A 24,519-nucleotide genomic window follows, 5' to 3' on the forward strand; every position below is an offset into this window, starting at 1 on the left:
ATCTTTGTTTCTTCTTAGCTTAATTCACACTCTAAATCTTCCAATCAGGGTACTATGGCAAACCCCCACCACATACAACTGCCACGCAATCACATAATCCAAAAAACACACAACATACCCATCCATACCTTATTCAAAGTCTTCCATGCTAATTACAACTAAACCCCGTATCAATTCTTTATGTCACCTCAGCTGCAGACTGCAAGCAGCAAACACACCAGCAGAAATTTAAATAAATCTCACTTGCGAATTTAGGCAGGTGATGCACACTCCAGATGTTGCATGTTTTTAATCCTGTAAGAAAGCAACTTAAAAGGTTACACTAGAAACCTGATTTATTTAAAAAAAAAAAAGGAAGGACAACGAATATAATGTAATTCCATAAGAATGTGGTAAATAAGTTGTGTACACACACACAATGAGGACAGCTTTGGAAGTTATTCTGAATCTCATAAAGAACTGTCACTGTCAAGACTCGAAGAGCACCGTAAGCAAGGAAACCAGCACCAAAGGTGGGAAACAGTCACCCTGTCAAGAGCTGTACAATGCGCTTTTGAGTTGTTATTGCTGGTATACGAGGGAATAACTCATTTGAAGTACACTTTTTTTTAAAACATCATTTTCTTCATAGTTCATTTTACTGCCAAACTGATGTAGCAACATCACCATTCACCAGCATTTTCCTTTAAAATGTTGTATTTCGGGAATACACAAGCTAAAAAACTGAGTATGATGTGGGCTAACACATCCTAATTCCGTAGCGTTTATCCGCGTAGGAGCTTTAGTCCATACGCCTGCAGGATCTGTAAAAGAAGATGCCCAGATTCCACCAGAGCTGCGCCGAGCAGTGCCATGCACACAGGCCAACCTGCTGTAAAAAACCCTTACTCGATACACAAAACTCAGGGAACTCTTCAGAAGAGCAAAGTCGAACTGTATCACCTATTTACATTCAAGTCCATGAAAAATAAGCCGGTCAGAGCAGCTTAATAAATACTTTTTTAGTTCATGTTTTTTCGTATTTCCTTTGCTTACCACATTAATCGCCACAAATTTGTTTTTTACGGATTCAGTAGCTGATAAATAAAGCAGATTTTCAGTCAAGATTATAAACTACAACCACCAAATTCAACAGTTCATTCTTCTGTACTTCTAGTCCGTACAAATTCCCACTTTACCAATAAGCAGGAAATTCTGTCCCTATTCCAGCATCTCAGATTATTCCTGGTGTTCGTGCTCCTGTCCCGGGATGAGCCACCGGATGCTCTCCGTTCGGACAGTAGCGTACATGACAAAGGTAGCCAGGAAGAGCACAGAGAAGAGAAGCAGCCAGTCTATGCCTTTTGTCAGAACGCTGGGCAGGGGACCTTCCCAGTCCGCCTCGGTCACAGCCACGTCGCTTTTAGCTTCTATACCTAAAACAAGAAAGCACTTGATCAACACCAGCAATAATCATTAAATGCAGCGAAGCTGGTTGTATTTGGAGGTTTCTTCCTGTTCTCAGGCTAAGGCGCATGTACAGTTAGACTTAAAATTTTGGCGAGGTGGTCCTTGTATGTTAACATATATCTAGCACACAGTTTGCTTACATAAAAACATACTGAGTTTTATGTGTGTTTTCACAATAGAAGGCTTGTTCCATCCTTCCACAGCACAACCTTGTGTAAGTTTGGGGAGGGGATTGTGGAGGTTTTGTTTGTTTGAGTATTAGCAAATGTAACAATTTCTGGCCTCTAACAAAGGTCCTCATAGGCCTAAATGTGGTTTTTGTTTTGGTTTGTTTTTGGTTTTTTGTTTGTTTGTTTTTGTTTGTTTTTTTTTTTAACAGAAGCACAGAAGGACCAGAGATTTGGCTGGCACTGAGCTCACAACATGGACAACCAGATCATGGAAACTGGAATCCTTTTGTCTCCTCCAGCACAAGAACCGAAACCAACTTGACCCCAGCTGCCATGAGCCTTACGTGGCTCTGGCAATAATCCCAAGGTTCATCTGCCTTTATTCCCAAAGTAAATATGTGGGCAGGAAGATGTGCTCAATCATTCTAGCCCCCTCTCTAGCTAAGCCCCACTGTTTCCCGTGACTCTGTGACAGCAGCCCAGTGAGCTGAGTTTCTGCTTTCAGCACACCCTGAAATCCAGCTCAGTACAGCAACTGCTGGGTCCTCTCAGGGTCTTCATGAAATTCATTTTAAAGAACAAACAACAGGGGAAAGCCAACCTATTCTTCCAACTGACACATCAGGGCTGATTTACATACCTGTTTGATTAAAAATGAAGTCTTTCAGTGTCTCCAGTGTTCTGTCTGTATGATTAAATCTAGCCATAGGTTTAGCACCTTGGAAAAGGAGGATATTGGGTACAGCCACAGTTCCAAATCTAGTTGATAAACTGGTGGACATAAAGTAAATACAAAGCATGAAGGAAAAGAAAACCACTGAAGGAAGAAACAAAAGATAGACATGATAAAGGAAGCGCCAATTTTACTAAATTAAACTGTCACTTTATAAGAAAAAAATCACTCGTTTTTAAAACACACAACTTGCTAACAGAAATAAACTGATGCTGGAGCACAAGAAGTGTGAGTTACCTGCTGTGCTGAGATGCATCCAGTGCCAGGAAGCGAAGAGTTGGAAATGCTCGAGGTAAAGAATTAAAATGAGGTGCCAGACTGGCAGAAAAGCGGCACCATGGCGTATAGAACAGGACTAATGTACAGTCACTGCTGTTTGGGTTTAAGAACTCCATCAGGTCCTTTGGGAAAGCAGAAGAAAAACAAATGAGGACAATTACATATTGAACAGTTAAATTCTACGTAGGAATGCATCATTCAGCAATCGATTAGATACTTGACAATATTTATCAAGTAGCTACACGTTTGTTTAACCTTTTCAAAAGAGATGGACAATTGCATTTAAACTTTTTTAAAAGTTGTTTTAAAAGATTATTATTTTAAAAAAAAAAAATATATACACATAACTATTAGAAGAAACAAGCCAGAAATACGCACTGGTACTGGTGGTGCCATTAACAATTTCAGAGAATGACACTAATCCATGCAGCAGGAAAGCTGACAGTTCACTACAGGCACTCAGATGAGAGACACAGGTACGCGGACTAAGCTGTATCTCCATTTTTTTTCTGCTCATAATGACATGGAAAGTCGCCTTGCCCAGACGTTTCCTCTTTTCAACAGCACAGACAATGTTACACAAAGAAATTCACTAAGTCAAGCACTGAAAGAAACACACACACGGTGCTGATGGGACATCTTCCCCCATCCTCAAGCAGCAACTGGGCGATCCGTTTACCTGAGACACGTTCAGGATCTGCAGCGTGAAGCGGTCGACGCCAGTGATATTTCTCTCCTCGCAGTTCACTTTGGGAGCTTTGGCGCTGTCGGTGCTGTTCGGTTCCTCGGCGGGCGCGGGCAGCACCGTCTCCAGCCCGTCCTGCTCCCGGCCCTGGCCCGGGGGACCCTCAGGGCTGCTCCCCGCGCCGCACCCTTCGCCTCCGTCCGCTGCATCGCAAGCCCCCTTGGCGACGTCGGACACCTGGCCTTCCCTCGCCTCCCCCGGCACCACCGAGAGCACCACGGCCTGCTGCGCGGGGAGCCCGCTGCCCAGCATGGCGTCCGCCATCTCCGCAGTCCGGTACCGCACCGGCTCGCCGCCGCCCTGCGCGGAGCCGCCCCCGGGGGAGTGGGGCTGCTCGCCGGCGCTCTGCTCCGTCACCACCCCTGCGCCGGGAGGGAGAGATCAGCTCCGCGCCGCAGCCGAGCCCCGGCCGCCCCGCGCACCGGCCGCGCCAGGGAGACCCCGCACACACCGCTCGGTCCCCAGGGCCCACCCCAGCTGCCATCGCCGGGGCCCGCCGCCCTCACCTGAAGAGAGGGCCTGACCGAGCAAGATCAGCACCAGCAACAGCCGCCACATCCTCGGCCCGGCACTAGCCCCGCCACAGCGCTCCGTCTCCCCGGACAACGGCCACTTCCGCCGGAACACCGGCTTACTTCCGCTTCCGGCGAGCCGCCGCCGTGCGTGCCTGCGTAGCGCCGTGAGAGCGGCGTGCCGCCATCTTGTCTTGGCCCGGGGTTGGGGGTGCGGGGGCGCTGCGGGCAGAGGCCGCGGCGGGGCTGGGATGGCGGATCCGCCCCGGGACCAGCTCCCTGCCGTTTGCTGAGCCCGGCGTGCGCTCCTCTTCCTCCGACCGCTCGCCCCGGTGGTGTTCCTGTGGGGAGAGGCCTCCGGGCGGGGGAGCAGCGCAGGCCGCAGCGGCGGGGACGCGATCGCCACAGCCACGTTCGTCTGCGGGCTCAAAAATACCGTCCCGTGTCCGTCAGGCTGAAATGAGGGGACAGAAATCCGCTGGAGCTCAGAGCAGCACAGGCCGGGCAGAATTGAGCTAGGGTCCCTTCCTGCCACTATTAAATACAAATAGTGGGGGTTTTCAACCAAGTTTTCTGGTGTCAGCCCAGTTGAACCCGCTTGTATGGCAGCAACGCAGGTTCACTTGTGCCATCTTCGCAGCCCAGGGCCAAGTCCACCGACAGCTGTACCGCACAGCGTAAGAAGTTTGGGTTTGCTGGCACTGCTGGAGGTCGGCAGGCATTTCACTGCTGATCTAAATTAGTTCAGGTCGAAAATTCTTGCAGCGAGGGAAATGTCATCCTGAGGACTTGACAGGCTGTTATGATTGAAGGGTAATTGAGAGGGCACACAAACCCTGTAATTCATTCCAAAGGGATGTTTTGTTACAAGCCCGTATCGCAGCCCCAAGGGCCTGCTGGGACCAGAACTTCCCAACACCCAGCTCTGCCTGCTGAAGGATTTGCCTACTTCAACCCACCCCAGAGAAGCAGAGATTCAGTTAGGGATGTTTGCACATGAAAACTAAACTTTAACCTTCGGCCAGGCTGGGGGAAGGGCAAAAGCCTGCAAACTAGAGGCGTGCTTTCTAAAAGCTTAAAAGAAAATATGAGCTCCATCAGCATAGCACCAAAGCTCCCAAGCTGGAAGGCAAGATAAATATTGCGGTATTTCTTTTTAGGAAACAAGATAATATTCCTCCTCTTACAGAATTAGTACTTGCTTTTCATTGAATAGTGAAGCTGCAGGACTATTTGTGGCAGTTTGAAAATGAACATAGCACTTCCAAGTGCTGATATGCTGTTTTTTACCGTGTTTCTTCAAACTGCCAGCACCGCACAATGACATTTTGACAAAACTGCATCTGTCAAAAAGTGAGAATTATGAACTACAAGAGTATGAACCATACGCACCCACAGGGAAAAAGCAAGGAAAACGCTGTACATGCGCATAAATGGAGATGGGTGTCAGCTTTATTACAGAAATGGGATTTTTCTCTTTATTTTTACTAGAGGACACTTCTCCAACTCTGTCCTTTCTTATAAATGCACTTTTTCTTCCTTGGAATTTTTTTTTCTATGAAAGTGCAATTTGCATAAGCATTAATATCGAGTACATAAAAGTCTAAAGATATAAAACATGAGGTTTGCAAATAAAGAGAAAATAATCAGAGCAGCAGACACAGACCAAGCAAGCAAGCTTGAAAGCAAAAGCACATAAGGAATTCAAGCTGGTGCAGACCAGTCAGGAAAAAGCTGCCCCATTCCCAACTGTCCTTATCTTTGCGTTTGGACAAAGCGGCATTTTCAATTTCAAAACATTTTCCTTCTCCTTGCCAAGGACTGCACGTGGCTCCCAGCTCTCGTCTCGGAGCCATCAGGGTCTGGCGTTCCCCCTGCCGCAGCCCTGGGTGGTGTCGGATCGCAAACACAGGCGGTGATATTCCAAACCTTTAAAATAACAGATAACTTTCTGGCAGCATACCTCCATCTGAGACGCTCCTGTGGATTTAATCCTAACGTAATATCCTCCCTACCATAACATAAATCAAAAGGTTTGTGCAAAACTGTCTTCTTTTTTATGGTGACTATAATAAGTGATCTGTTAATGCAACACAAATGAGCTCCCAAGAGTTAGAGATAGTCAGGCTTTATCATACGTAAACCACAACAAACGTACTATCCCAGTGCTTATGTATTACAGAGAAGGCACGTTTCTTACGATTTCTGCCAGTTTTGTTGCAAAGCTACTTTCAGTGGCTTACGTTTTTCTGATTTTTAATGCCAAATGTCTGTTTTCAGGAAAAAGTCTAGTAAAAATACACATTATTTTGCATCTGTTCAAAAATCTTGGACACATAAAAGCTCTGTTTGCTAGGGAATGATGTGAAATTTAGCGAAGAGGAAGGTTTGCAAAATAGGAGTCTTTTGTTGCACCCATGAATAAACACCAGAACTCAGTGGTGATTTGTGCATCTTAAGATTTCAGCAGCTGGACTTTTCCCCTCCCCAGATTTCAGTCACAGTGGGCAGCTCCTGCATGGCAAGAGACCAAGTGAAAGAGGACACGGACTGGGACAAAGAGGCAACGCCAGGACCTTTGCCAAGACCGAGGTTTCCATCATGTATAATCCTGATGACATTCTGTGTATTCAATAGTGCAAAGATGAGGTGGAAGGAAAACACGACAATCATTCAACTGAGGAGCACAGGCTGAGATCCCACAGGCAACTTAAACCTACACCTATATTTGGGATGTGTGACTTTGTAATCTTTGTTTTCTCAGTGTGGCTGCAGTTGAATAGTTCTATTTGAAAATATGACTGCTGGAAGCAGGAGATACACATTTTAGTATTACGCATATCTTAAAGGCCTACTCTAAGTAATCAAACTTGCACTAATTGTTACTATGGTATTTTTTCACTAATTAGAACAAGCTTTTGTGGTATGAAAAAACCAACATGAAAGGCATAAAGATTTATCTGCCTCAGATCATTTAAACAACACTTAAGAATTCCACAACATTTTTCACCTTCAAAGTAGTTAAAAGTTGTTAACTAATGATTCCTTCCAGCAACCCTGCAAGATAAGCAGGTATTTTTGCTGCGTTTGTACCGATGGGGAAAAGGAGACCTTGCCATCCCTAGGCCATGCAGGGAACCTGGGCGACAGCCAGCTCCAGAACGCGGTAGCCTTTGGGCTGCCAATTCTGCATGGTCAGGCCACACCTTTCTCTTAAATGTTAAACAATAAACACTGAGCCACAGGCAGAACCCTGATAAAAATAGCATGCGATGCAAAGCAGCTAGTCAGTTCTTTACTTTTGGGCATTACGGCTTTAAATTATAAACTATCAAGAACAATCTTCATTTGTCTTGGTCCAAAAACACTCTGTTGAGCTGACATATTTAATAGGTATGATAGCACTAATTCAACCTGTACTATTTGTGCTACCTTACGACATCACACCGAGGAGGTACAAAACCATAAAAACGCTAATCCGGCCCCAATGCAAGCCTTGGTGTCTTGTCATCACATAAATGAAATTATTAAAAGATATAACCAGACTCCTTCAAGATGTCCAGCTTGTGTAGCTGACACGCCACCACTGCCAGTCTGTCAGATGAATAAATCACAAACCGGTCCTGTCACCAGAACCTGCACCTGGCCTCGCGCACCAACTGGGGACGGAGGGAACAGATTGCATTGCAACTTCTGCCGTTCAGTTCATAACGTGGCAGAGAACACAGCAGCCATGGAAGCAGTCAAGCGACTTCCAACACAGATGAAAAGCCTGTATTCTTGTATGACAGAATTTATGACTAAATAACACTTAAGGTTTCATTACAACCAAGAAAACAATCCAATCTGCTCAAGGAACCACATCCAGGAACTGATTTGTAGACCGGGACATAGCAGACTGTAGTTGAACTCTGTTCTGAACACATCCCATCACCTTGAAAGCCACATGCTCAGAATTACCAGAATGGCCAACAACAACAAAAGGCATCAGATGTCTTTTTCAGGTAAAAGCAACTTATAAAAGTCTGCAAAATGACTGCAACTGTCATTTAAAACGTTTCAACTCTAAATGTATTCAGGGCCTTTAAAAGTACACGGAAGAGAAAACAGAGGGTGCTGGAGAGCAAGGGGAGGACACAGCAGTCTAGATTGGCGCTTCTGGTAGGCAGGGCTGCCCATCTTCCCCCAAAGTCATTGAAAAACTTCAGTAGAGGGTAAAAAAAACAAAAACAGAGGGGTTGGGTGGTATGCAGAGCACATCTTACCAATAAACGTGAATATTGCTAGAATACAGGGATAAGTACATCTTACTCATCACAGAATAATGAATAACGACTGCCATTCCATGAAAAGTTTAGTTTGTGAGTGGTCTCAAATTGATTTCCATGCACAACAGAGAAAAAAAAGTTAGCAGCTTACTATTTATACATACATAGCTGTAACTCCTTTCCTCCCCACTTCTCGTATTTGAGTGAAAGCATAAGAACAATTAAGTTACTGTAGCAGCATTTTCAATTCATTAAAAAAAAAGCAACATTCCTCTATTTTCTGATACCTGGCAATTCATACAGGCTTTTTGCCTTAATTCAAATATATGGGACTTGCCCGTAAGAAGCAGTACACGTCTCATGTTGAAATTCAGAAAACAAAGTATGCTGAAAGGCTTATTTATTACATTTAAAAATCACACAATACGGTGGCCTCCCAACTCTGACAAATCCTGTGTGCATTTTGAAGTCCGTGCAGGGATGAACACACTCCATCTACTGCAGTCGGATTCAATTACACTTCAGGGAGGCAAGGGACAAACACAAGCGCCGGATTTTAAGTGAAATCTGTACAAGGTGTACCAAAACATTTCAGTGCCAGCTCCAGTCCCTTAACTCTGACTGAGACGTCAGGAGAACAAACAGTATTTCCATTTACAAGAGAGAAGTGCTAAGGCCATTGGTCTGGCAGCGCTGTCAATAAATTCTGGCTGCAGCCAGAATTTAAAAGCTACTAAAAAAAGCCCAGAGAAAAAAATGTTAGGTTTTAAAGTATTAACTTTATTAATAAATATACATCCATATGATGATGTAAATACAGATCATGAACACTACTCCATTCCCATACACATAATTGCACACGAGTAGCTCAAGTTCATGGACATAAAAACATATACAGTATCTAGTCAGGCTTTTTACAGCAGAGGATGGGGTGCTGATACTAGTTATTTAACAGATTACTGTCTTCCCCAAAGTAAACCTGTGGAAAAGTAAATGATGAAAGATTAAAGTATCAGAAAGTGGTTCAAATTTCAGATTACAGATTTATCTATTTGGGAAAAAAAAATCACAAGGAGAAAGGTCTAGTCTCTACTAAAGTCATAAATATATTTAAGCAGTGTTAAAATATATGCATTAAAATAGAGAAGAATAAACTTCTTTTGTGGTCAGAAATGAAGTCTGCGGTTCAAAGTATTTATGATTGTTATCAACTGTTTTAACTGTCAACTCTAAGGATAGCGTGAAACATTATTATACATACAACAAAGAACAGCAGAGTCACAGCTAATGAAACCATCGGACAAATGACTTCACATTGCTCTGCCTTTTAAAGCTCTTCAAAAATGGGGGAGGGAGTTAAATTCTCATCTGAATTACTCTGTATGTTGTAGTTCCAAGTAATTCTTTTCACAGACACATCACTTTTCACTGACAAGGCTTGGTTTTGTCCTGACTGAACTCTTAAGATCTTTCAGACAAAATGAAAATATATTCATTCGGAACAGAGATCTTTAATGGCTCTTGATACATAGTTATTTTGAGTAGTTCAAACTAAATCCAGGCTATAAAGAACATTGCTTTAATGACAAAGCTAACCGCTGATTTTAAAAATACTATCTTTGATATCAAAGTCAGCCACTTCTGATAGTATCTGATTTTCTTCTGCCAAAATACGGTGCTAGCATCTTGAATATGTCCAGTGCAAGACTTTATAGTAGCAAAATTATTTGGTTTTAAAGTTTAAGTAAATTTAATCAGAAACTGAATAGTAGTTACTATATGTATATTAAACAGTGAACTTGTATAGCATCATTAAGGAATAATAGCAAGCTAATACATTTCATTTATGTATAAATAAGACATTAGAAACTTGATAATTAAAAGGAATTATTAAAAAACAAACTTGACATTTAGATCTTCTGAACAGTGTTAACACACAACAGTGATCCTAGCTTATGAATAGCTGAATTATGATATATAATATAAAATAAGCAATTTACCTTACAAGTAATGTTTTTATACTATGGGGGGAAAAGGCCAGTTTTCCCATTGGTACTAATAAAGTTTAGGCATTAACATGCTGTTTCAGTGTTTGTCATGGAAAGAAAAGTGTTGAAAAAAAAGCACAATGTATTCTGCAGATTATACATAGGAAAAGCAGAAGTATTTGAAAATTCCACTTCTAGTTCACTTTGAATCTCTTAACTTCTTTTTTCTTCCCCTCGCTGCATGGCACCAGTAAAATAAAACATATAAAATAAACCAGCGCCGGGAAATGCCCAGCAGCGCAATTCTGGTCTCCTTGCTAAATCCAGAGTGCCAAGCAACCCATTAGACTCTCTGAACACTTTTCTACTGCTCATCATTTCACAATTGACAACGTTAATTGTTTTTCACTGGGATTATATTCCATCTGATCTAATTAATAAAAATGGTAATGAACAGAAATTGCTTAGATGATTTCATTATTTCATCAGCATACTTGAATACAAAATTCCTTCTACAAGCAGAACGGCAATACATCTGCATTATCTCCTGACACACAGCACAGCACCATCGAGTCGATGCACAAGTGAGAAATGGAACAGGAGCCAACGGGAGAAAGAGGAGGAGGTAAGAAGTGGAGTTTCTCCAAGGTACAGTGGTGACATGCAACACGTTCCTTGCCAGCGAGGTGTGACACTCCTGCAGTTACTACATTCAGCTGAAGAGGACTGCTTTCCCAGCTGAGTTCAGAAAGAACTTAAAGCAGTCTTTTGTTGAAAAATCATCTGATTAAAAACAGCCAATACAACACAGATCCTGAGGGTGAATTAACTCACGTTCGCATTTTGCATGTGTCAGAAGTTACATCGTTCTGAGAAAGATTGCTAAATTTCAGACTTGCGACTTTGTTGAGGAACAGAACGTATAACTGGATTTCATAGCTTCAGTGTGAAGAAACTATTGTTTAGTAGCAGTTTAGCTGCCATTAGTTCATCTATTGATTAAGGAGCCATCCAGTATAGTTGAGGTTCATTGTCTTAGTTGCCAGTGCATACACAGTTCCCCCAAAACAATTCAACACACCTATTGTAAAGTACAGCATAAAGTCCAGCTCAATATGTGTTAGGCATCACTGGAACACCTGAAGGCTTGCTGCTTTTTTCCTGATAAAAAAGGTATGAAACATGACATCTGTTTCTTAAGTTGTCATCACTGAAATCAAGAGTTCTCATCAAAATGACAGCAGGCCAGAACAGCATTTATGTTAACAAAAATTATCAGCATCATTACTCATTCAGCACAGGCTCAATTAACCCAAATTTTTCTGCTCCCCCAAATCTGCATACTCTCTATATTCTCCCTCCCTAGATACTTGAAGCTATAAATTTATCAAAATGTCATGTTATATGTGAAACAACTTAAACGTAAACTTTCTTCCAAATGAAAGAAAAAAGGTTTAATTCCAGCAAAATAAATTTAGAACAAACAATATGCAACATTGAGGACTGATTTTTTTGAAGTCTAGATTAAAGTCTTTTACACACGCACTCACACACTCTCTCACACTTAAAAAAAAAATTAAACACACCCAGTTGAAAAATGGAACATTTCTTTTGGAAGGAGGGAAGGTTTTAGTTTGAGTCAAGAAAGGTATTTATAGTTAACCAACAACATTTTTTTCAGCTTGCATGCATAGATGAATTACTTTATATCTGGGGTCTAGCAGTGCAGTAAACTGCATCCTGTTTGCATCAGCTATACAGTTTGCTTTTATAAATCATGAAAATGGTGTCCTTTGGTAGATACATAACCTTCCATAACTTAAATATAGTATAAGTGTCAAACAACGAAATAACTGTATTTCCAGGAATATCTGGCAAAACTAAGTCTGAAAACTTGGCAACAGTCTCTATTTAAAAAGTTTAATTTGTAAACATTATAGATTAATACTTTAAAAGCTATTAAACTGTCGCCACCTAAGCACAGATTTTAAAGGCAAAAAACAGCGTAAATAGCTATTTACAGATTTAAGAACATAGTGTTTAATATTAACCAAGTGTGTAACTAGAATGAACAGTACTTAATTTCTTATAAAATATTTCAAATTTCAAAGAATTATTTGTGGTTTGGTATATATACTAGCAGGCATTTCAAAATTACACAGCAGAATCCTGTAACAGCTTAACTAAAAGAACAGCTATCACCTAAAGGCAAATTAGCTTGTATTAATAAGGCGCTGTGAAGCTGTAATGCGCTGTACAAATGCTCAATTTCCTTTAATATTTTCAAAAATATTTTTGGAGTATTAGTTGAAATTGTCTTACTGCTACAACTCCAGAAACAAAAGCCACCTGAAATCAGCACTTTAAAAAAAGGTGGTTTTGTTTGTTTGGTTTTTTTTTTAAACAACTATCTATTTGAGGTCTGTAGAAGCTCCTGCAGCAGCAGAAAGTATAGCTTGTTGCTTTCTCTACCAGTTTTTCTTATCAAGTAATAACTCACCTGGTTAAATTCCTTATTGCGGGATAGGCCACATCATGAACCAACAGCCAGCTAATTCTGTCCTCCTTATTTCAATTATTTAATGCGTAACTATACAACTAGATTTACCAGAAAGTGAATGTAAAAATAGGGGCATGGACATTACGTAAGTATCGACACCAAGGCATACGCAACACTTCAGACTTGCCTATAAATTATGATTTAAAACCAACAAAACCCCCTTTAAACCAGTGCCCTCTCCACATTGCTTTAAGTTACTGAATTGCACTCCTAGGCTGTGGCGTTATTTGAATAAAAACAAAATCTAGGAAACTCAGACTTAGGCAAACACTACAACAAAATGCAAGAAACATGCCAAAATTCAGAGTAAAGCGGATTAGTAAGGAGTTACTAATTCCCTCCTTTCATTCATTAGGCTGTTTCATTTTGCTACTAGTTTCACCAGCAGCATGTACTCCTCTGTTATGCACCATAGGATAGGGAAAAGCTGCACTGCCACACGTATAACTTAGATTTGCAAGCCGTGATAGAGCTTTAATGCTACCTGGAGGTCTGCCTGGGCTGACTTTGTATCCTGCTGCTTTAGTTGTACCCAAGGGTCTGCCTGGACTTGTCTTAAATCCAGCTGCTTTGGTGGTCCCCAGGGGTCGACCTGTGCTGGTTCGGTACCCTGCTGATTTTGTGGTCCCTGATGGCCTTCCACGTTTACCAGATCGGTTGAGGTTTTTCTTTTTCTTTAGTTCATCTTTTGTCTCTATATTCCTGCCACTTGTGGTCTGCAAGTGCGATTCGTTCAACGCGTCTTGTCTCTGGCATGCAATTGGTTTGTGGCCGACCGCGTGGCCGTATTTACTTTGCTGCGTGGCGTACAAATCAAACTGATCAGCAGATCTCACGTTGTCTTCATTAAGGCAAGAACTCTTGCCGGTCCCACAGAAAGCTGCATTACTGCTGGCAACAGGGTGCATCATTTTCTACCAAAAACAGAGAGAGACAAATATGTATCAATATAAAATAATACTGCAGCATTCCACAAATCTTTCAAAAGCTACCTCTATTTCTTAAAATTAGTCCAAACTACTTCGTCTATTTTTACTAAACAGTACCGATGTCAGCAAATTACTTTTTAAAATGAGTTTTATTAAGCTTTTGCTTGAGGTTTTGCACAGTAACTTGCACAAAGAGTTAAAAATGACAATTTAAACCACATATTATTCAGATAGGCATAATTAGGGAAGTACATTAAAGAACTGAACAAGAGCATTTCAGCAACCAAGATATACAATATCCGCTCACACACCGCGATTTCAAACCTTTCTAACTGAATCTCATCTCTTCCCTAAGGCCAAATCGTGCCTGAGAAATTTGGTGGCTGTCGTGGTTTAACCCCAGCCAGCAACTAGGACCACACAGCCACTTGCTCACTCCCCTGCTTCCCCCAGTAGGGTAGGGAGAAGAAAGGGGAAAGGGAAAAAATAACCTTGTGGGCTGAGAGAAAAACAGTTTAATAGAAGAATAACAGAAGAAGAAAATAACAATAATAATGATAAAAGAATGCAAGTGGCTCTCACCACCCGATTATCAGTTGCCCAGCCCACCGCAAGCCATGATCGTGGACTCCTGTCCCTGGCCAAGCTCTGTTTATATACTGAGCACAATATCTATGGTATGGAATATTCCTGTGTCAAGCTTGCCCTGTCTATGCTCCCTCTTGGCTTCTATGGGGAGGTGAAAAAGTCCTTGACTAATATAAACACACTTAGCGACAACTAAAATAATGCGTGTTATCAGCATTATTCTCGTACTAAATCCAAAACACAGCATCTACTAGGAAGAAAATTAACTCTATTCCAGCTGAAACCTGGACGGTGGCCTTCTACAGCGGGGTTATAGCATTGGTAGATACAATGACATCATCTACCTGGACTTGTGCAAAGCATTTGACACTGTCCTGCATCTCTAAATTGGAGAGACATGGATTTGATGGATGCACCACTCAGTGGATAAGGAATTGGCTGGATGTCCGCACTCAGAGAGTTGTGGTCAATGGCTCGATGTTCAAGTGGAGACCAGTGATGAGTGGCGTTCCTCAGGGGTCGGTGCTGGGACCGGTGCTGCTCAACAGCTTTGTCAGCGACACGGACAGTGGGATCAAGTGCACCCTCAGCAAGTTTGCTGATGACACCAAGCTGAGTGGAGCAGTTGACACGCTGGAGGGAAGGGATGCCATCCAGAGCGACCTGGACAAGCTGGAGAGGTGGGCCCATGCCAACCTCATGAAGTTCAACAAGGCCAAGTGCAAGATCCTGCACGTGGGTTGGCGTAATCCCAAGCACAAATGCAGGCTGGGCAGATAATGGCTGGAGAGCAGCCCTGAGGAGAAGGACTTGGGGGTGTTGGTGGATGAGAAGCTCAACATGAGCCAGCAACATGCGCTGGCAGCCCAGAAACCCCCCACAGCCTGGGCTGCATCCCCAGCAGCGTGGGCAGCAGGGCGAAGGGGGGTGGATTCTACCCCTCTGCTCTGCTCTGGGGAGACCCCCCTGCAGTGCTGCCGCCAGCTTTGGGGCCACCAACAGCAGAAGGACACGGAGCTGTTGGAGCGGGGCCAGAGGAGGCCCCGGAGATGCTGGGAGGGCTGGAGCCCCTCTGCTGTGAGGACAGGCTGAGAGAGCTGGGGGGGTTCAGCCTGGAGAAGAGAAGGCTCCAGGGAGACCTTGAAGCCCCTTCCAGTCCCTCAAGGGGCTCCAGGAAAGCTGGGGAGGGACTCTGGATCAGGGAGGGGAGCCACGGGATGAGGGGGAATGGTTTTACACTGGAAGAGGGGAGATTTAGATGAGATCTCAGGTAGAAATTCTTTGCTGTGAGGGTGGTGAGCCCCTGGCCCAGGTGGCCCAGAGAAGCTGTGGCTGCCCCATCCCTGGAGGGGTTCAAGGCCAGGTTGGACGGGGCTTGGAGCAACCTGGTGTGGTGGGAGGTGTCCCTGCCCAGGGCAGGGGGGTGGAACTGGATGGTCTTCAAGGTCCCTTCCAGCTCAAACCATTCTAGGATTCTATGTTAAAAGCCCTATCTTTAGGACTGTAGAAGGGCGACTCTCACCTGCATGTTACTGTAGGATAACCCCAGTTCCAATGGACAAACTGACATCCAGCTGCTAGAAGCCACTTACGGTCACCATCACAATTACAAGCATAAACAATTTCTAAGCAAATTGTTTATGCTTATATCCGTCATATCAAATCCCTGCAGCCTATGTACTGGGGCAGAATCACAACGATTAATAATGTTACTGGCATTCTAAAACTTTTTAAATATTAATGCTTCTAAATACCAACTGCACAGGTACTGCCTCAGATGTCTTAATAGTGGTGATAGCGTAAGAACCCAGCAAGCCACTCAAGGAGCAACATTTTCACCCATTCAACTATATTGGTTCTACAACTTAATGAGCTGCAAATACTCAGTTTAAGATAATAATATTTAGCCATGCTGAAGACAAGATTAAGACAATCAATATCTGGCACGTCAGAGTATTTCTGTGCCCTACAGTCACGCTTAGGACACCAAATATTTCCTCCTGCGGTAAATTTCTCTAGTAGATAAGGTCTGGAAGATTTATTGTATTTTCCCTGCATTGGCTCTGGAATATCACCTACGGCAACCCAATTTAAATGCTACCATTGATTACTGAATTTGTTTGGCAGTTATAAATGTCTCCTCCCAGCCAGAGAGAAAGTCTGTTTACCCAGGAGTAAATCCCCATGCCCTTTTCTTACGACTCCCTGCTGTAACACCCAATTTACCTTGGCTTGTCAAATGCACATTACACTGTATGCATTACTCTTGTGCAAATATATGAATATGGTTTTATGTCAAATAGTGAAATTATGATAGTAATATAGTTTAAATATTAGATAGTTCTAGCAGAGATTATCTGAGAGCTACAATTCTGGTGTGTTGAACGGGGTACAGTGGAGCAAATGTGAAACCACTGTTATTGCAGGTGTTGACTAGTAAATGAAACAACTAAGAATAATTAGCAAGCCTGCGCTTAGCAAAGAACAAAGGAAGTAAGTTACAGGTCAAGAGACCAGACAGACTTTTCTGTGCAGCAATAAAAAGGAGGCTTAAAGTTTTCTATAATCACCAGTCAAAAAAATGTTACCTTCCTTTAACCCCACTAGAATAGGGTTAACAGTATCACAAAAAATACCTGAGATTTTTCATGATACATAATTGCAAACATAAGGGTTCTGATAATGTATTTTTGCTGCTGCAACAGTAAGCCCAGCGGCTCTGAAAGGCTATTCATCTGTTTGTTGATACACTAGAGGATACTTGGAGCAGTTAGCAGCATTCTTGTCTCAGTGCTCACTTTAAATGCAGGAATACTGGCTTCAGCCCCAAAAAGCAAGCTGCTCTGAGCTGGACTGCCACAAAGAAGGATCAGTTCAGCTGCCCGGCATCCAAGGAACACACCAGAGCAAGGAGAAGGCACTGAATAAAGTGAGGGCGCCTGGTATTTCTCAGGAGACTGACCACTGCTCAGACTTGTTCCTGTCTATGTTACATTCTTATTCTCTGCTTTTTCTCTTCATTATAGTCAGAGGGATTTTTCCAACAGACACCATCCATCTTTCTTGGGGAAAACCATCGCAGGTACTCCTAGACAGTGAGTATATCCTGCTGTAACCGGCACACATTGGAGCTTCATCACCATATGCATGTGTTTTGTGTCTACTGTGAGCTCTCCACAGACCCCTGTGAGCTCTCCACAGACTCTAACTTTACACACAAAACCTGGTTGATGCTAGTTTACCTTCCATCTGGCCGCAGCCAGTATCACTCTAATTGATGACAGAAGACAGACATACAAATCATGAACTGTTTAAAATTTCTTACAAGAGGAAGCTTAAAAAACCCCACAATCTTGGTGGAAGACTGCCAACAGGATTGCTTTTATGCTTCCCCCCCACCTCTCTGCACCATTTTTCATCAAACCATGAAAATTTCAAGTAGTAGCCAAGGATCGTATTCTGTGTTTTTTGATTTAAGACTTTTTTTGAAAAGTCTTAAAAAGAAAATCTGTAATCAAGGTTAATTACCCTAACATGGACATCTACGGCATAATTTTACTTCATTCACATTACAGTGGGGAATAAAAGAATGTAGTGAGTCTATCTGTAGAGTGGAAGCAGGCTTCCCGGCAGAGAGATATACAGTATAAATGAGAATTGGTATAAAATGCAAAGCTATGCCAATTTAAAAATCACACTCTAGCTAAGTTGTATAGCCAAACACATACAACTTTATGTGCAAGCATGCTTAAATAAAACCGTCTGGAAAAGTTTCCAGCAAAATAGAACTTACTTGTTTTAAACCTGTAAATAAACACGTAAAAGATATTTACATCAGTTTACTTAAATCAGTTTTTAAACTGATTTAACTGACTGGTTCAATGTGTAAACAAATAGTTAAGATGAGGCACTGCAGTAACAACATTTAGTCATATTTCAAAAAGACTTTTACTGGAAAGTGGCTGTAGAGATTTCCTGTATGGATCCTTTTCTATCTGGTAATTTATTTCTATACAAATGCTGGGGAAGGGAGGAGACAACTGGATAAGCCAGCTTTGGGAAAAGAGAGGCAGCATTACAGCTTCCTGTGCAACGAAGCACAGAAGCTCCACCGCTGCTAGAAAGAGAGAAAGAAACAGGACCATCCACCCAGGGCCTGCATAGCTTTGCTGCGGAGGGATTTCTGGACATGGTAACGTCCCCTCCTTTTAAAGTATAGCTGCACTGCCGCTCTCCTGAGTGCCTGCAAAGTTAACCTGCTTAGGTGAGTCTGAAGGTTTGCTTTGCCCAGGTGACAGCCAGGCTACTGATTGGTCAATACATGACGTATGAGGCTGCCATTAAGATTTTTTATTTTTTTTATTTCACAGTTAAGCTTAATATCGTTTGCTTTCTTCTGCTGGGAGATGAAACAGAAACCATATTATAGGCAATACAGATGCAGCAAGAAACTGAAAAAAATTCACCTAATTCCAGTGATAGTATAGTACAGGGTTTGGACACAGACAGAACGCATCCTTGTACCCCTAAATACAGGTTAACATACCATGCAGTTCTAGCTTGCAACTGCTAAGGCTTCTGTTACTGGTATAGCCCATCTATCTCTAAGCTTGAAACTATACAGAAAATCCCCATTCATGTCTTGTTCACTACACAAAGTTTTAAGACCAAAGCTACTCAAATCACATTACATAAAAACACCCTCATGGGTTGTGACATGATGCTGTCATTAGCTTCCCTTTGCCTTTTTCATAGGCAGAGTTTAGCTGCCAGCATAGAAAAGATGAAAACTTTGACAAGCAGAGAAAGTATGCAAGCCCCCCCCCACAACAGGCACTTGCTTATGAAATATTTTATACTGAGTACTGGACCTGTGACCCATTATTTGCATTCAGCAGAATAATCAGTTCCAACATAAGAAGCAGGCAAGTGCTCCAGTCTCACCCACCCCAGCCTGCGTTCTGTAACTACAGCCTGGTTAGCACCAGAACAGACCTGACTCAGCAAGTGCTTTTCACTTCTGGTAAAACACGCCTGAATCAGAGCAAAATTGAACAAAACTGGAAGTACATCTGTATTACAGCTTTTCAAATGACAAATACCAGGAAAGGTAAACGCCTCTTGACAACAGGGACAACTTTGCTTTTAATGAGAGTTAGTATATAAAACCCACTCATTTTCCTGAAGTTTTCCACCACCAAGCTTGCAATGATTTCAGCAGGATTGACGGAGCTGTAGGAGGCTGCAGCAGTACTTTTTCATCATCATCCAACCTCGCTTACAGCCAATACATACAAAGTATAAGACATAGTACTTAAAAACACAAGCAGCTACAAGTATTATTGCTACACTACTACTCTGAACGTCACTTCTACCAATTAAAACCGCCGGAGCGGAGCACAGGACCAGCTCTGTTCAAGATCTCTGCATAAAGAACGCTCTATGCCACGTACGACACAGCAGCACAGGGGCTGCTGGCCCTGGGGAATACCAATAGGGCTCATTTTCTTTGCGTGGGGGGAGTTTAAGCAGTAGCAATATTTTCCCTTTCAAGATGGCGACAGAGATACGGTATTGGTTCTGCTCTTCCCTCTTAGGACAGCGGGTGTGAGAAATACTTTCATCACTCAGTTAAAAGAATGAATTATATCACTTTAAGTGTTCCTTTCAAGTGTCCCTTTTATTGTCAGCTCCTTTTCTATATGTTAACTCTTGCAAAAGTAGGGCCTTACCCAATTTTTAAAAACCGTAACTGCTTGTTTCACAATGCTGCACCTTGCCTTGAGTATTCCCATAAATGTAAATATTTTAAAAATACTAAGTATGAAATCCTATCAGTGGCACAACATACACTTTAACACCTGAACCTACATTTGAAATCTAAGCTACTTCTGAAGCGAGATAACCAGTTTCTCCAAACTGTGCTGATGAAGCACTTTCCGCAGTTGATTGCATAATATGATTCTTCTTATCATCTGACACTAGGTAAAATATATTAAAAACACCCAAAATAAAAGAAACAATTTCTTTACAGCACTGACTCACTAGAGCTACTACATGACAACATGTGACTGCAAATTGAACAGACAACATAACTGAAAACAGTTTATTTCTCAGTTATTCTTAGTGCAAAAGGACTAAGAAATTAGAGAGTTCCCCAAGCAGTACAAGAACTTACAAGTACGGTCCTCCCCCCTGTAACCCAGGGTCATTTTCTTACATGATGGAAGTTAAGGGAAGAGTTATTTGGAGTTAATACACCCACCCCCTTCAAATTCCTCTTCCACAGACGTGCCAGGTGGAGGGGGAACCTTGCCTCACAAGGGGGCTGCGACTCCTGCTCCTTACCATGGACCTGCAACCCTGCTTTGTATTAAGGACGGAGATCAGCGCTGGTCTCACAAAGATTAGACATTGTCAAGCACTAGCTAGACTAAGTGTCAAGTAAACTGTGAACTTTTAGGGATCGCTCATGATTTCATTGCAAAACCAGGCAAACAAGTAATTGTTAGGCTTTCTAACCTTAAAAAACAAATAAGTCATATCCAAGGGCAGAGTTTCACTAGATGCTACTAACATCAGCAAAAACGTCAGCTGACTTCTTCCCCCCACTCAAATTGAGATCCTATAACCATATGATGATGCAAAACAGCATGCTTGAAAGGGTTAAGACAGCTTCACAAAAATTAAGGAAGATCACGCCAATGATTTCATTAATTGCGCATCTCCAGTTACACTGACACAATTGACAGTTTGGTTTCATAATCAATAGAAACCACTCTGAATCCGCATTTTTTCTGAACAGGACAATCTCACCCTCTCCTCTTCTCCCATGTTCCCGCTCCTTGTGCCAACACTAACTATTGTGCAAGGGCACAATAAACCAACACCGGGGATCTGACCCAGGTGAAAACTAATCCAACAAGAAAGCAAAGGCAACCGTTGACTGGCATTGAGGCAAGAGAGGAACAGAAACACAAACTTCCATTAGAAGCACGGAGACAGACTGAGGTCCCAGGTCAGCCTAAGCCGCGCTACCCGCTGGCTGCCACTGACCCACTCGCCTCTGGTCCCAGTTACTTAAAAAAAACCTAATCAGACCTCAAAAAGATGACTTTGACAACTTAATGGACTTAGAAGACCTGATTGAAGGGTACGACAAGTCCCAAACACAGCACAGGGAATGGAGGTTGGGGAAAAAAACCCACATACTGAGATGTGGGAGTGCAGAATCAAGGCAGCCATCAGGCCAGACAGACTGGGTTAGAGGAGTAAGGTTGTGAAACTGCACCTTGATTATTCTGTGGTTCTGTAATTACCGAACTTCAAGGCAATCCAAATATGCATATGAATGACAGAGCAGGTAGAGGTAGATCTTTATAAAGAAAGGATTATTAGTGTTTGTGAAATTGTCCATTCACCTCAAGGAACTATGCACAGGTAAACAGGAGCAGACCTCGCCGTAGCCTAGAACAACGGCTTTGAGGAGCTGGAAATGCTTATTCATCTCCGTGGGTGTCCTCGCCCACCCGCTCTTCTCCCCAGGGAACAGACCTCGCTGTAATCTAGAACAATAGCTCGGAGAGGTAAGAGGTGCTCATTCATCTCAGTGGGTGTTCTTACCTACCCTCTCCTCCTTCCCTAGCCTCCTCCTCCTCCTCCTCCCACAAAAGGAATCTGAAGCTTAAGAGATGGATCAAGCATCTCCTTCCTGATGGGCACTTCGACGGTGTTTCTCTGCAACAGGACTAGTACGAAAGGCTCCGGACACCCAAAACACACCCAAACAGAGCCACTGCAGCGTACTTAATGCTAGACCATGGAAAGACAAAGTCCACTTGTTGAATCTGTTCAACAATGGTCAACGGACAAGCACACGGGACTTTTTTTGTTTAAGGTTGCATCTAAAACCTGAAGGATACAGATAAAAAATGAGTTGTAAGAGAAACTGTGGCACCTGAAGACTGAAATGGAAATAAATCGTAATTTAAGAAATGTATTAACTGAGTGTTCCTCCTACTCTTTCATTTTAGAAAAATAAAAGCCATGTGGATCAAAATAACTGTTGCTTTCTTTAGCGAGCTATCCAGAGAGAAATGCATGCAAATTAAAGGTGCAACTATTCACTAATTAATTACCCCAGGAGAGCTATGCACAAATAAGGATGTACTAAACTATCTGTAACTATCTGCAAGGACACACACCATTCGCATGCATTATGCTAGGCGGCAAAGAGGCATGGAACGAACATTTTGGGGATTATCGGGATACCCTGACATGCAGCTAAACGAAGGCATACACTAATTAGGTATATTAAGGAAATACACTTATGGACTGCGTGCACGCATTAAGATCCCACAGGCTAATACAGGTATGCTCTAAGTAAAAGCACTGCGTATCCACCATCCCCACAGAGGAGAGCGGTGGGTGCTGAGGGGAATTAATAATTCCTGAGCAGAGCGGACAGAGGCCGGGCTGGGAGGCAGCAGGAGGGCCCAGCTTCACCTGAAGGGGCCAAGGGCCAGCTGAGGGGACAAAGGGGCTGCCACGACAGCCGGGGGTCGCCTCGCGTGTCACCTGTCCTGCGTGGGCGGCAAGAAACAGGGCCCGGCCCAAACTTCCCCCACGGCCCTCCCTTCAACCTCGGCCCAGGGTGCGGCCTCCTCCCGCCGGGGGACAGCGGGACGGGGTGGCGGTGGCGCAGCTTCCCTCGCTCACCCCGGAATGTTGCGCAGAGTGGACCCGCCGTGAGGAGATCGGGGGTTCCCCCTCAGCGGCGGGGCTGGACGCGGCCGGCGGGGGAGGGGAGCGGAGCTTTGCTCCGCACCGCTCCGCTCCCCTCCCCCGCCGGCCGCGTCTCCATCTTGCCCGCCCGCCGCCTCCCACCGTACGGAGAAGGGGCCCGGGGAGGGGCGGGGGGGCGCGGGCCCGGCCCGCACCTACCTGAGGGGATCGGTGCGGCCTGCGAGGCGGCGGACGGGCGGGCGGACGGGCAGGAGCGAGCGGCCGCCTCCCCCACACCCCGCCGGGCGGCTGCAGGGAGCGGCGCTGCGGCGGGCGCGGGCGGGGAGAGCGGGGCGCGCTCCCGAGCGGCGGGCGAGCCGCGGGCGCGCGCGGGGCGCGTGCGCGGGGGCGGGGCCGGCGAGGGGGCTCCTCCCGCCTCGCTGAGGCGCTCAGCCGAGAGAAACCGTCGCCATTTTGTCCAGCGGGCGAGAAGGCGGCGGGCCAGCGCCGGGTTGAGGTGCGAGGAGCCCATGGAGAGCTGAGGCCGGCTGGCCTGCCTGCCCCCGGCTTGCTTTCACACATGAGATAAGGCAGGGCCGCCAGACAGGCATGGAGGCTGGCCAGGACGACATGCAGCAGCCTTGAGCACAGGCGAGTTGATCCCCATCACCCAGAGCCTCCGTGACAGGGCAGGGGAGCAGAGGAGGGGTTGCTGAGCAGCAGGGCCAGCACAGGGACATCATTCCTGTTCTCCACCTCAAGAATAGCATTATTCACATTCAGCTTCGCATCTGGCTCTGAAGGATAAATCACTTATTTTATCGTACAATAAAATAAATCCTACAACACGTCCTGTATGTTTGAAATAGTAAAGGGCTAAGCGTGTTCCTGAAATCAGGATGCTTGGTGTTTCCATTACTTTCATTTGGATGGAGGAACATGATACTTTCCATCCCAAAAATACATGTGCTGCAGTCCATTATGGAAGGATAAAGCTTTAGGACTGTATTTATGTATTAGGTTAGTTTTACTAACTTTGCAATGAAAACAGCAGCCATTTCCAAGGTAACTCATATGGGGCTGAGTCCATTTACCATTAGCCTCTGGCATCTTACAGCAGCAGCTCCAATGAAGTACTGTTGATTATTAAAGATTTCGCCCTACTTCATCCATCTGCATTCTAAAGAGTTTAGTAAGAGTGCAGGTACTGCAATGGCACTTCACTGTAAAAAAGGCTTTGAGTGAGAGCAGCAACTTCAACTACTTCCAATGAGATTGCATAGAAAGAGGAATTTTAAGTACCCAGCACTTTCACAATCTGACCTTTTGTCGTCAAGGTCAGTTTTACTGGCACAAAGTGACTGCCTGTTTTGTGGAGGGCTATGACCAATATAGGTTTTTATCCACGTTTGTTAATGACTGCATCAGTGCCACTGTATATTCACCCAAACCTTCCTGCCCTCTCTTAGCACCCTTGGGCCATTGACAGACATACACCCTCAAATGACAGGGTCTAAATGAGCATGAAAGTCCTTAAATGACTGACATCTGAAAATCTGAAAGATGTTCTGCGC

At 43.9% G+C, this 24,519-nt stretch overlaps 2 protein-coding genes across 5 annotated transcripts; both read right to left on the minus strand.

The window, feature by feature from the left end:
- Positions 1–678: 678 nt before the first annotated feature.
- TXNDC15 (thioredoxin domain containing 15) lies at positions 679–4,023 on the minus strand. The gene is made up of 5 exons (XM_054216902.1): positions 3,883–4,023; positions 3,311–3,738; positions 2,590–2,753; positions 2,260–2,390; positions 679–1,415 (listed from the first exon to the last, which is right to left on the minus strand). The coding sequence occupies exons 1-5, from the start codon at positions 3,932–3,934 to the stop codon at positions 1,219–1,221; spliced, it is 972 nt and encodes a 323-aa protein (XP_054072877.1). The 5' UTR covers positions 3,935–4,023; the 3' UTR covers positions 679–1,218.
- A 72-nt stretch (positions 4,024–4,095) lies between these two features.
- Positions 4,096–23,301, minus strand: C11H5orf24 (chromosome 11 C5orf24 homolog). Of its 4 annotated transcripts, XM_054216905.1 has the most exons (4): positions 23,165–23,290; positions 14,566–14,893; positions 13,189–13,618; positions 4,096–5,817 (listed from the first exon to the last, which is right to left on the minus strand). In XM_054216905.1, exons 2-4 carry the CDS (start codon positions 14,599–14,601, stop codon positions 5,744–5,746), a joined length of 540 nt encoding a protein of 179 aa, XP_054072880.1. In that variant the 5' UTR covers positions 14,602–14,893; positions 23,165–23,290; the 3' UTR covers positions 4,096–5,743. The 4 variants fall into 4 exon arrangements, with proteins under 4 accessions (XP_054072880.1, XP_054072881.1, XP_054072878.1 ...); XM_054216906.1 differs by lacking the exons at positions 4,096–5,817; positions 23,165–23,290 and adding an exon at positions 8,916–11,305; XM_054216903.1 differs by lacking the exon at positions 4,096–5,817 and having other exon boundaries at positions 11,312–13,618; positions 23,165–23,291.
- Positions 23,302–24,519: the final 1,218 nt, after the last annotated feature.

This window comes from Rissa tridactyla, chromosome 11 (assembly GCF_028500815.1).
Source record: "Rissa tridactyla isolate bRisTri1 chromosome 11, bRisTri1.patW.cur.20221130, whole genome shotgun sequence".
Taxonomy (NCBI): Eukaryota; Metazoa; Chordata; class Aves; order Charadriiformes; family Laridae; genus Rissa; species Rissa tridactyla.

Coding starts and splice junctions, on each gene's coding strand:
- TXNDC15 (XM_054216902.1), bottom strand. CDS start 3,934: ATGTGGCGGCTGTTGCTGGTGCTGATCTTGCTCGGTCAGGCCCTCTCT. Junction 3,739..3,882: donor CGGTCAGGCCCTCTCTTCAG/GTGAGGGCGGCG, acceptor CTCCCGGCGCAG/GGGTGGTGACGGAGCAGAGC. Junction 2,391..2,589: donor GATGCATCTCAGCACAGCAG/GTAACTCACACT, acceptor TATGTCCACCAG/TTTATCAACTAGATTTGGAA.
- C11H5orf24 (XM_054216903.1), bottom strand. CDS start 14,601: ATGCAGGACAGTGTCAAATGCTTTGCACAAGTCCAG. Junction 13,619..14,565: donor AATGCTTTGCACAAGTCCAG/GTAGATGATGTC, acceptor TGTTTTTGGTAG/AAAATGATGCACCCTGTTGC.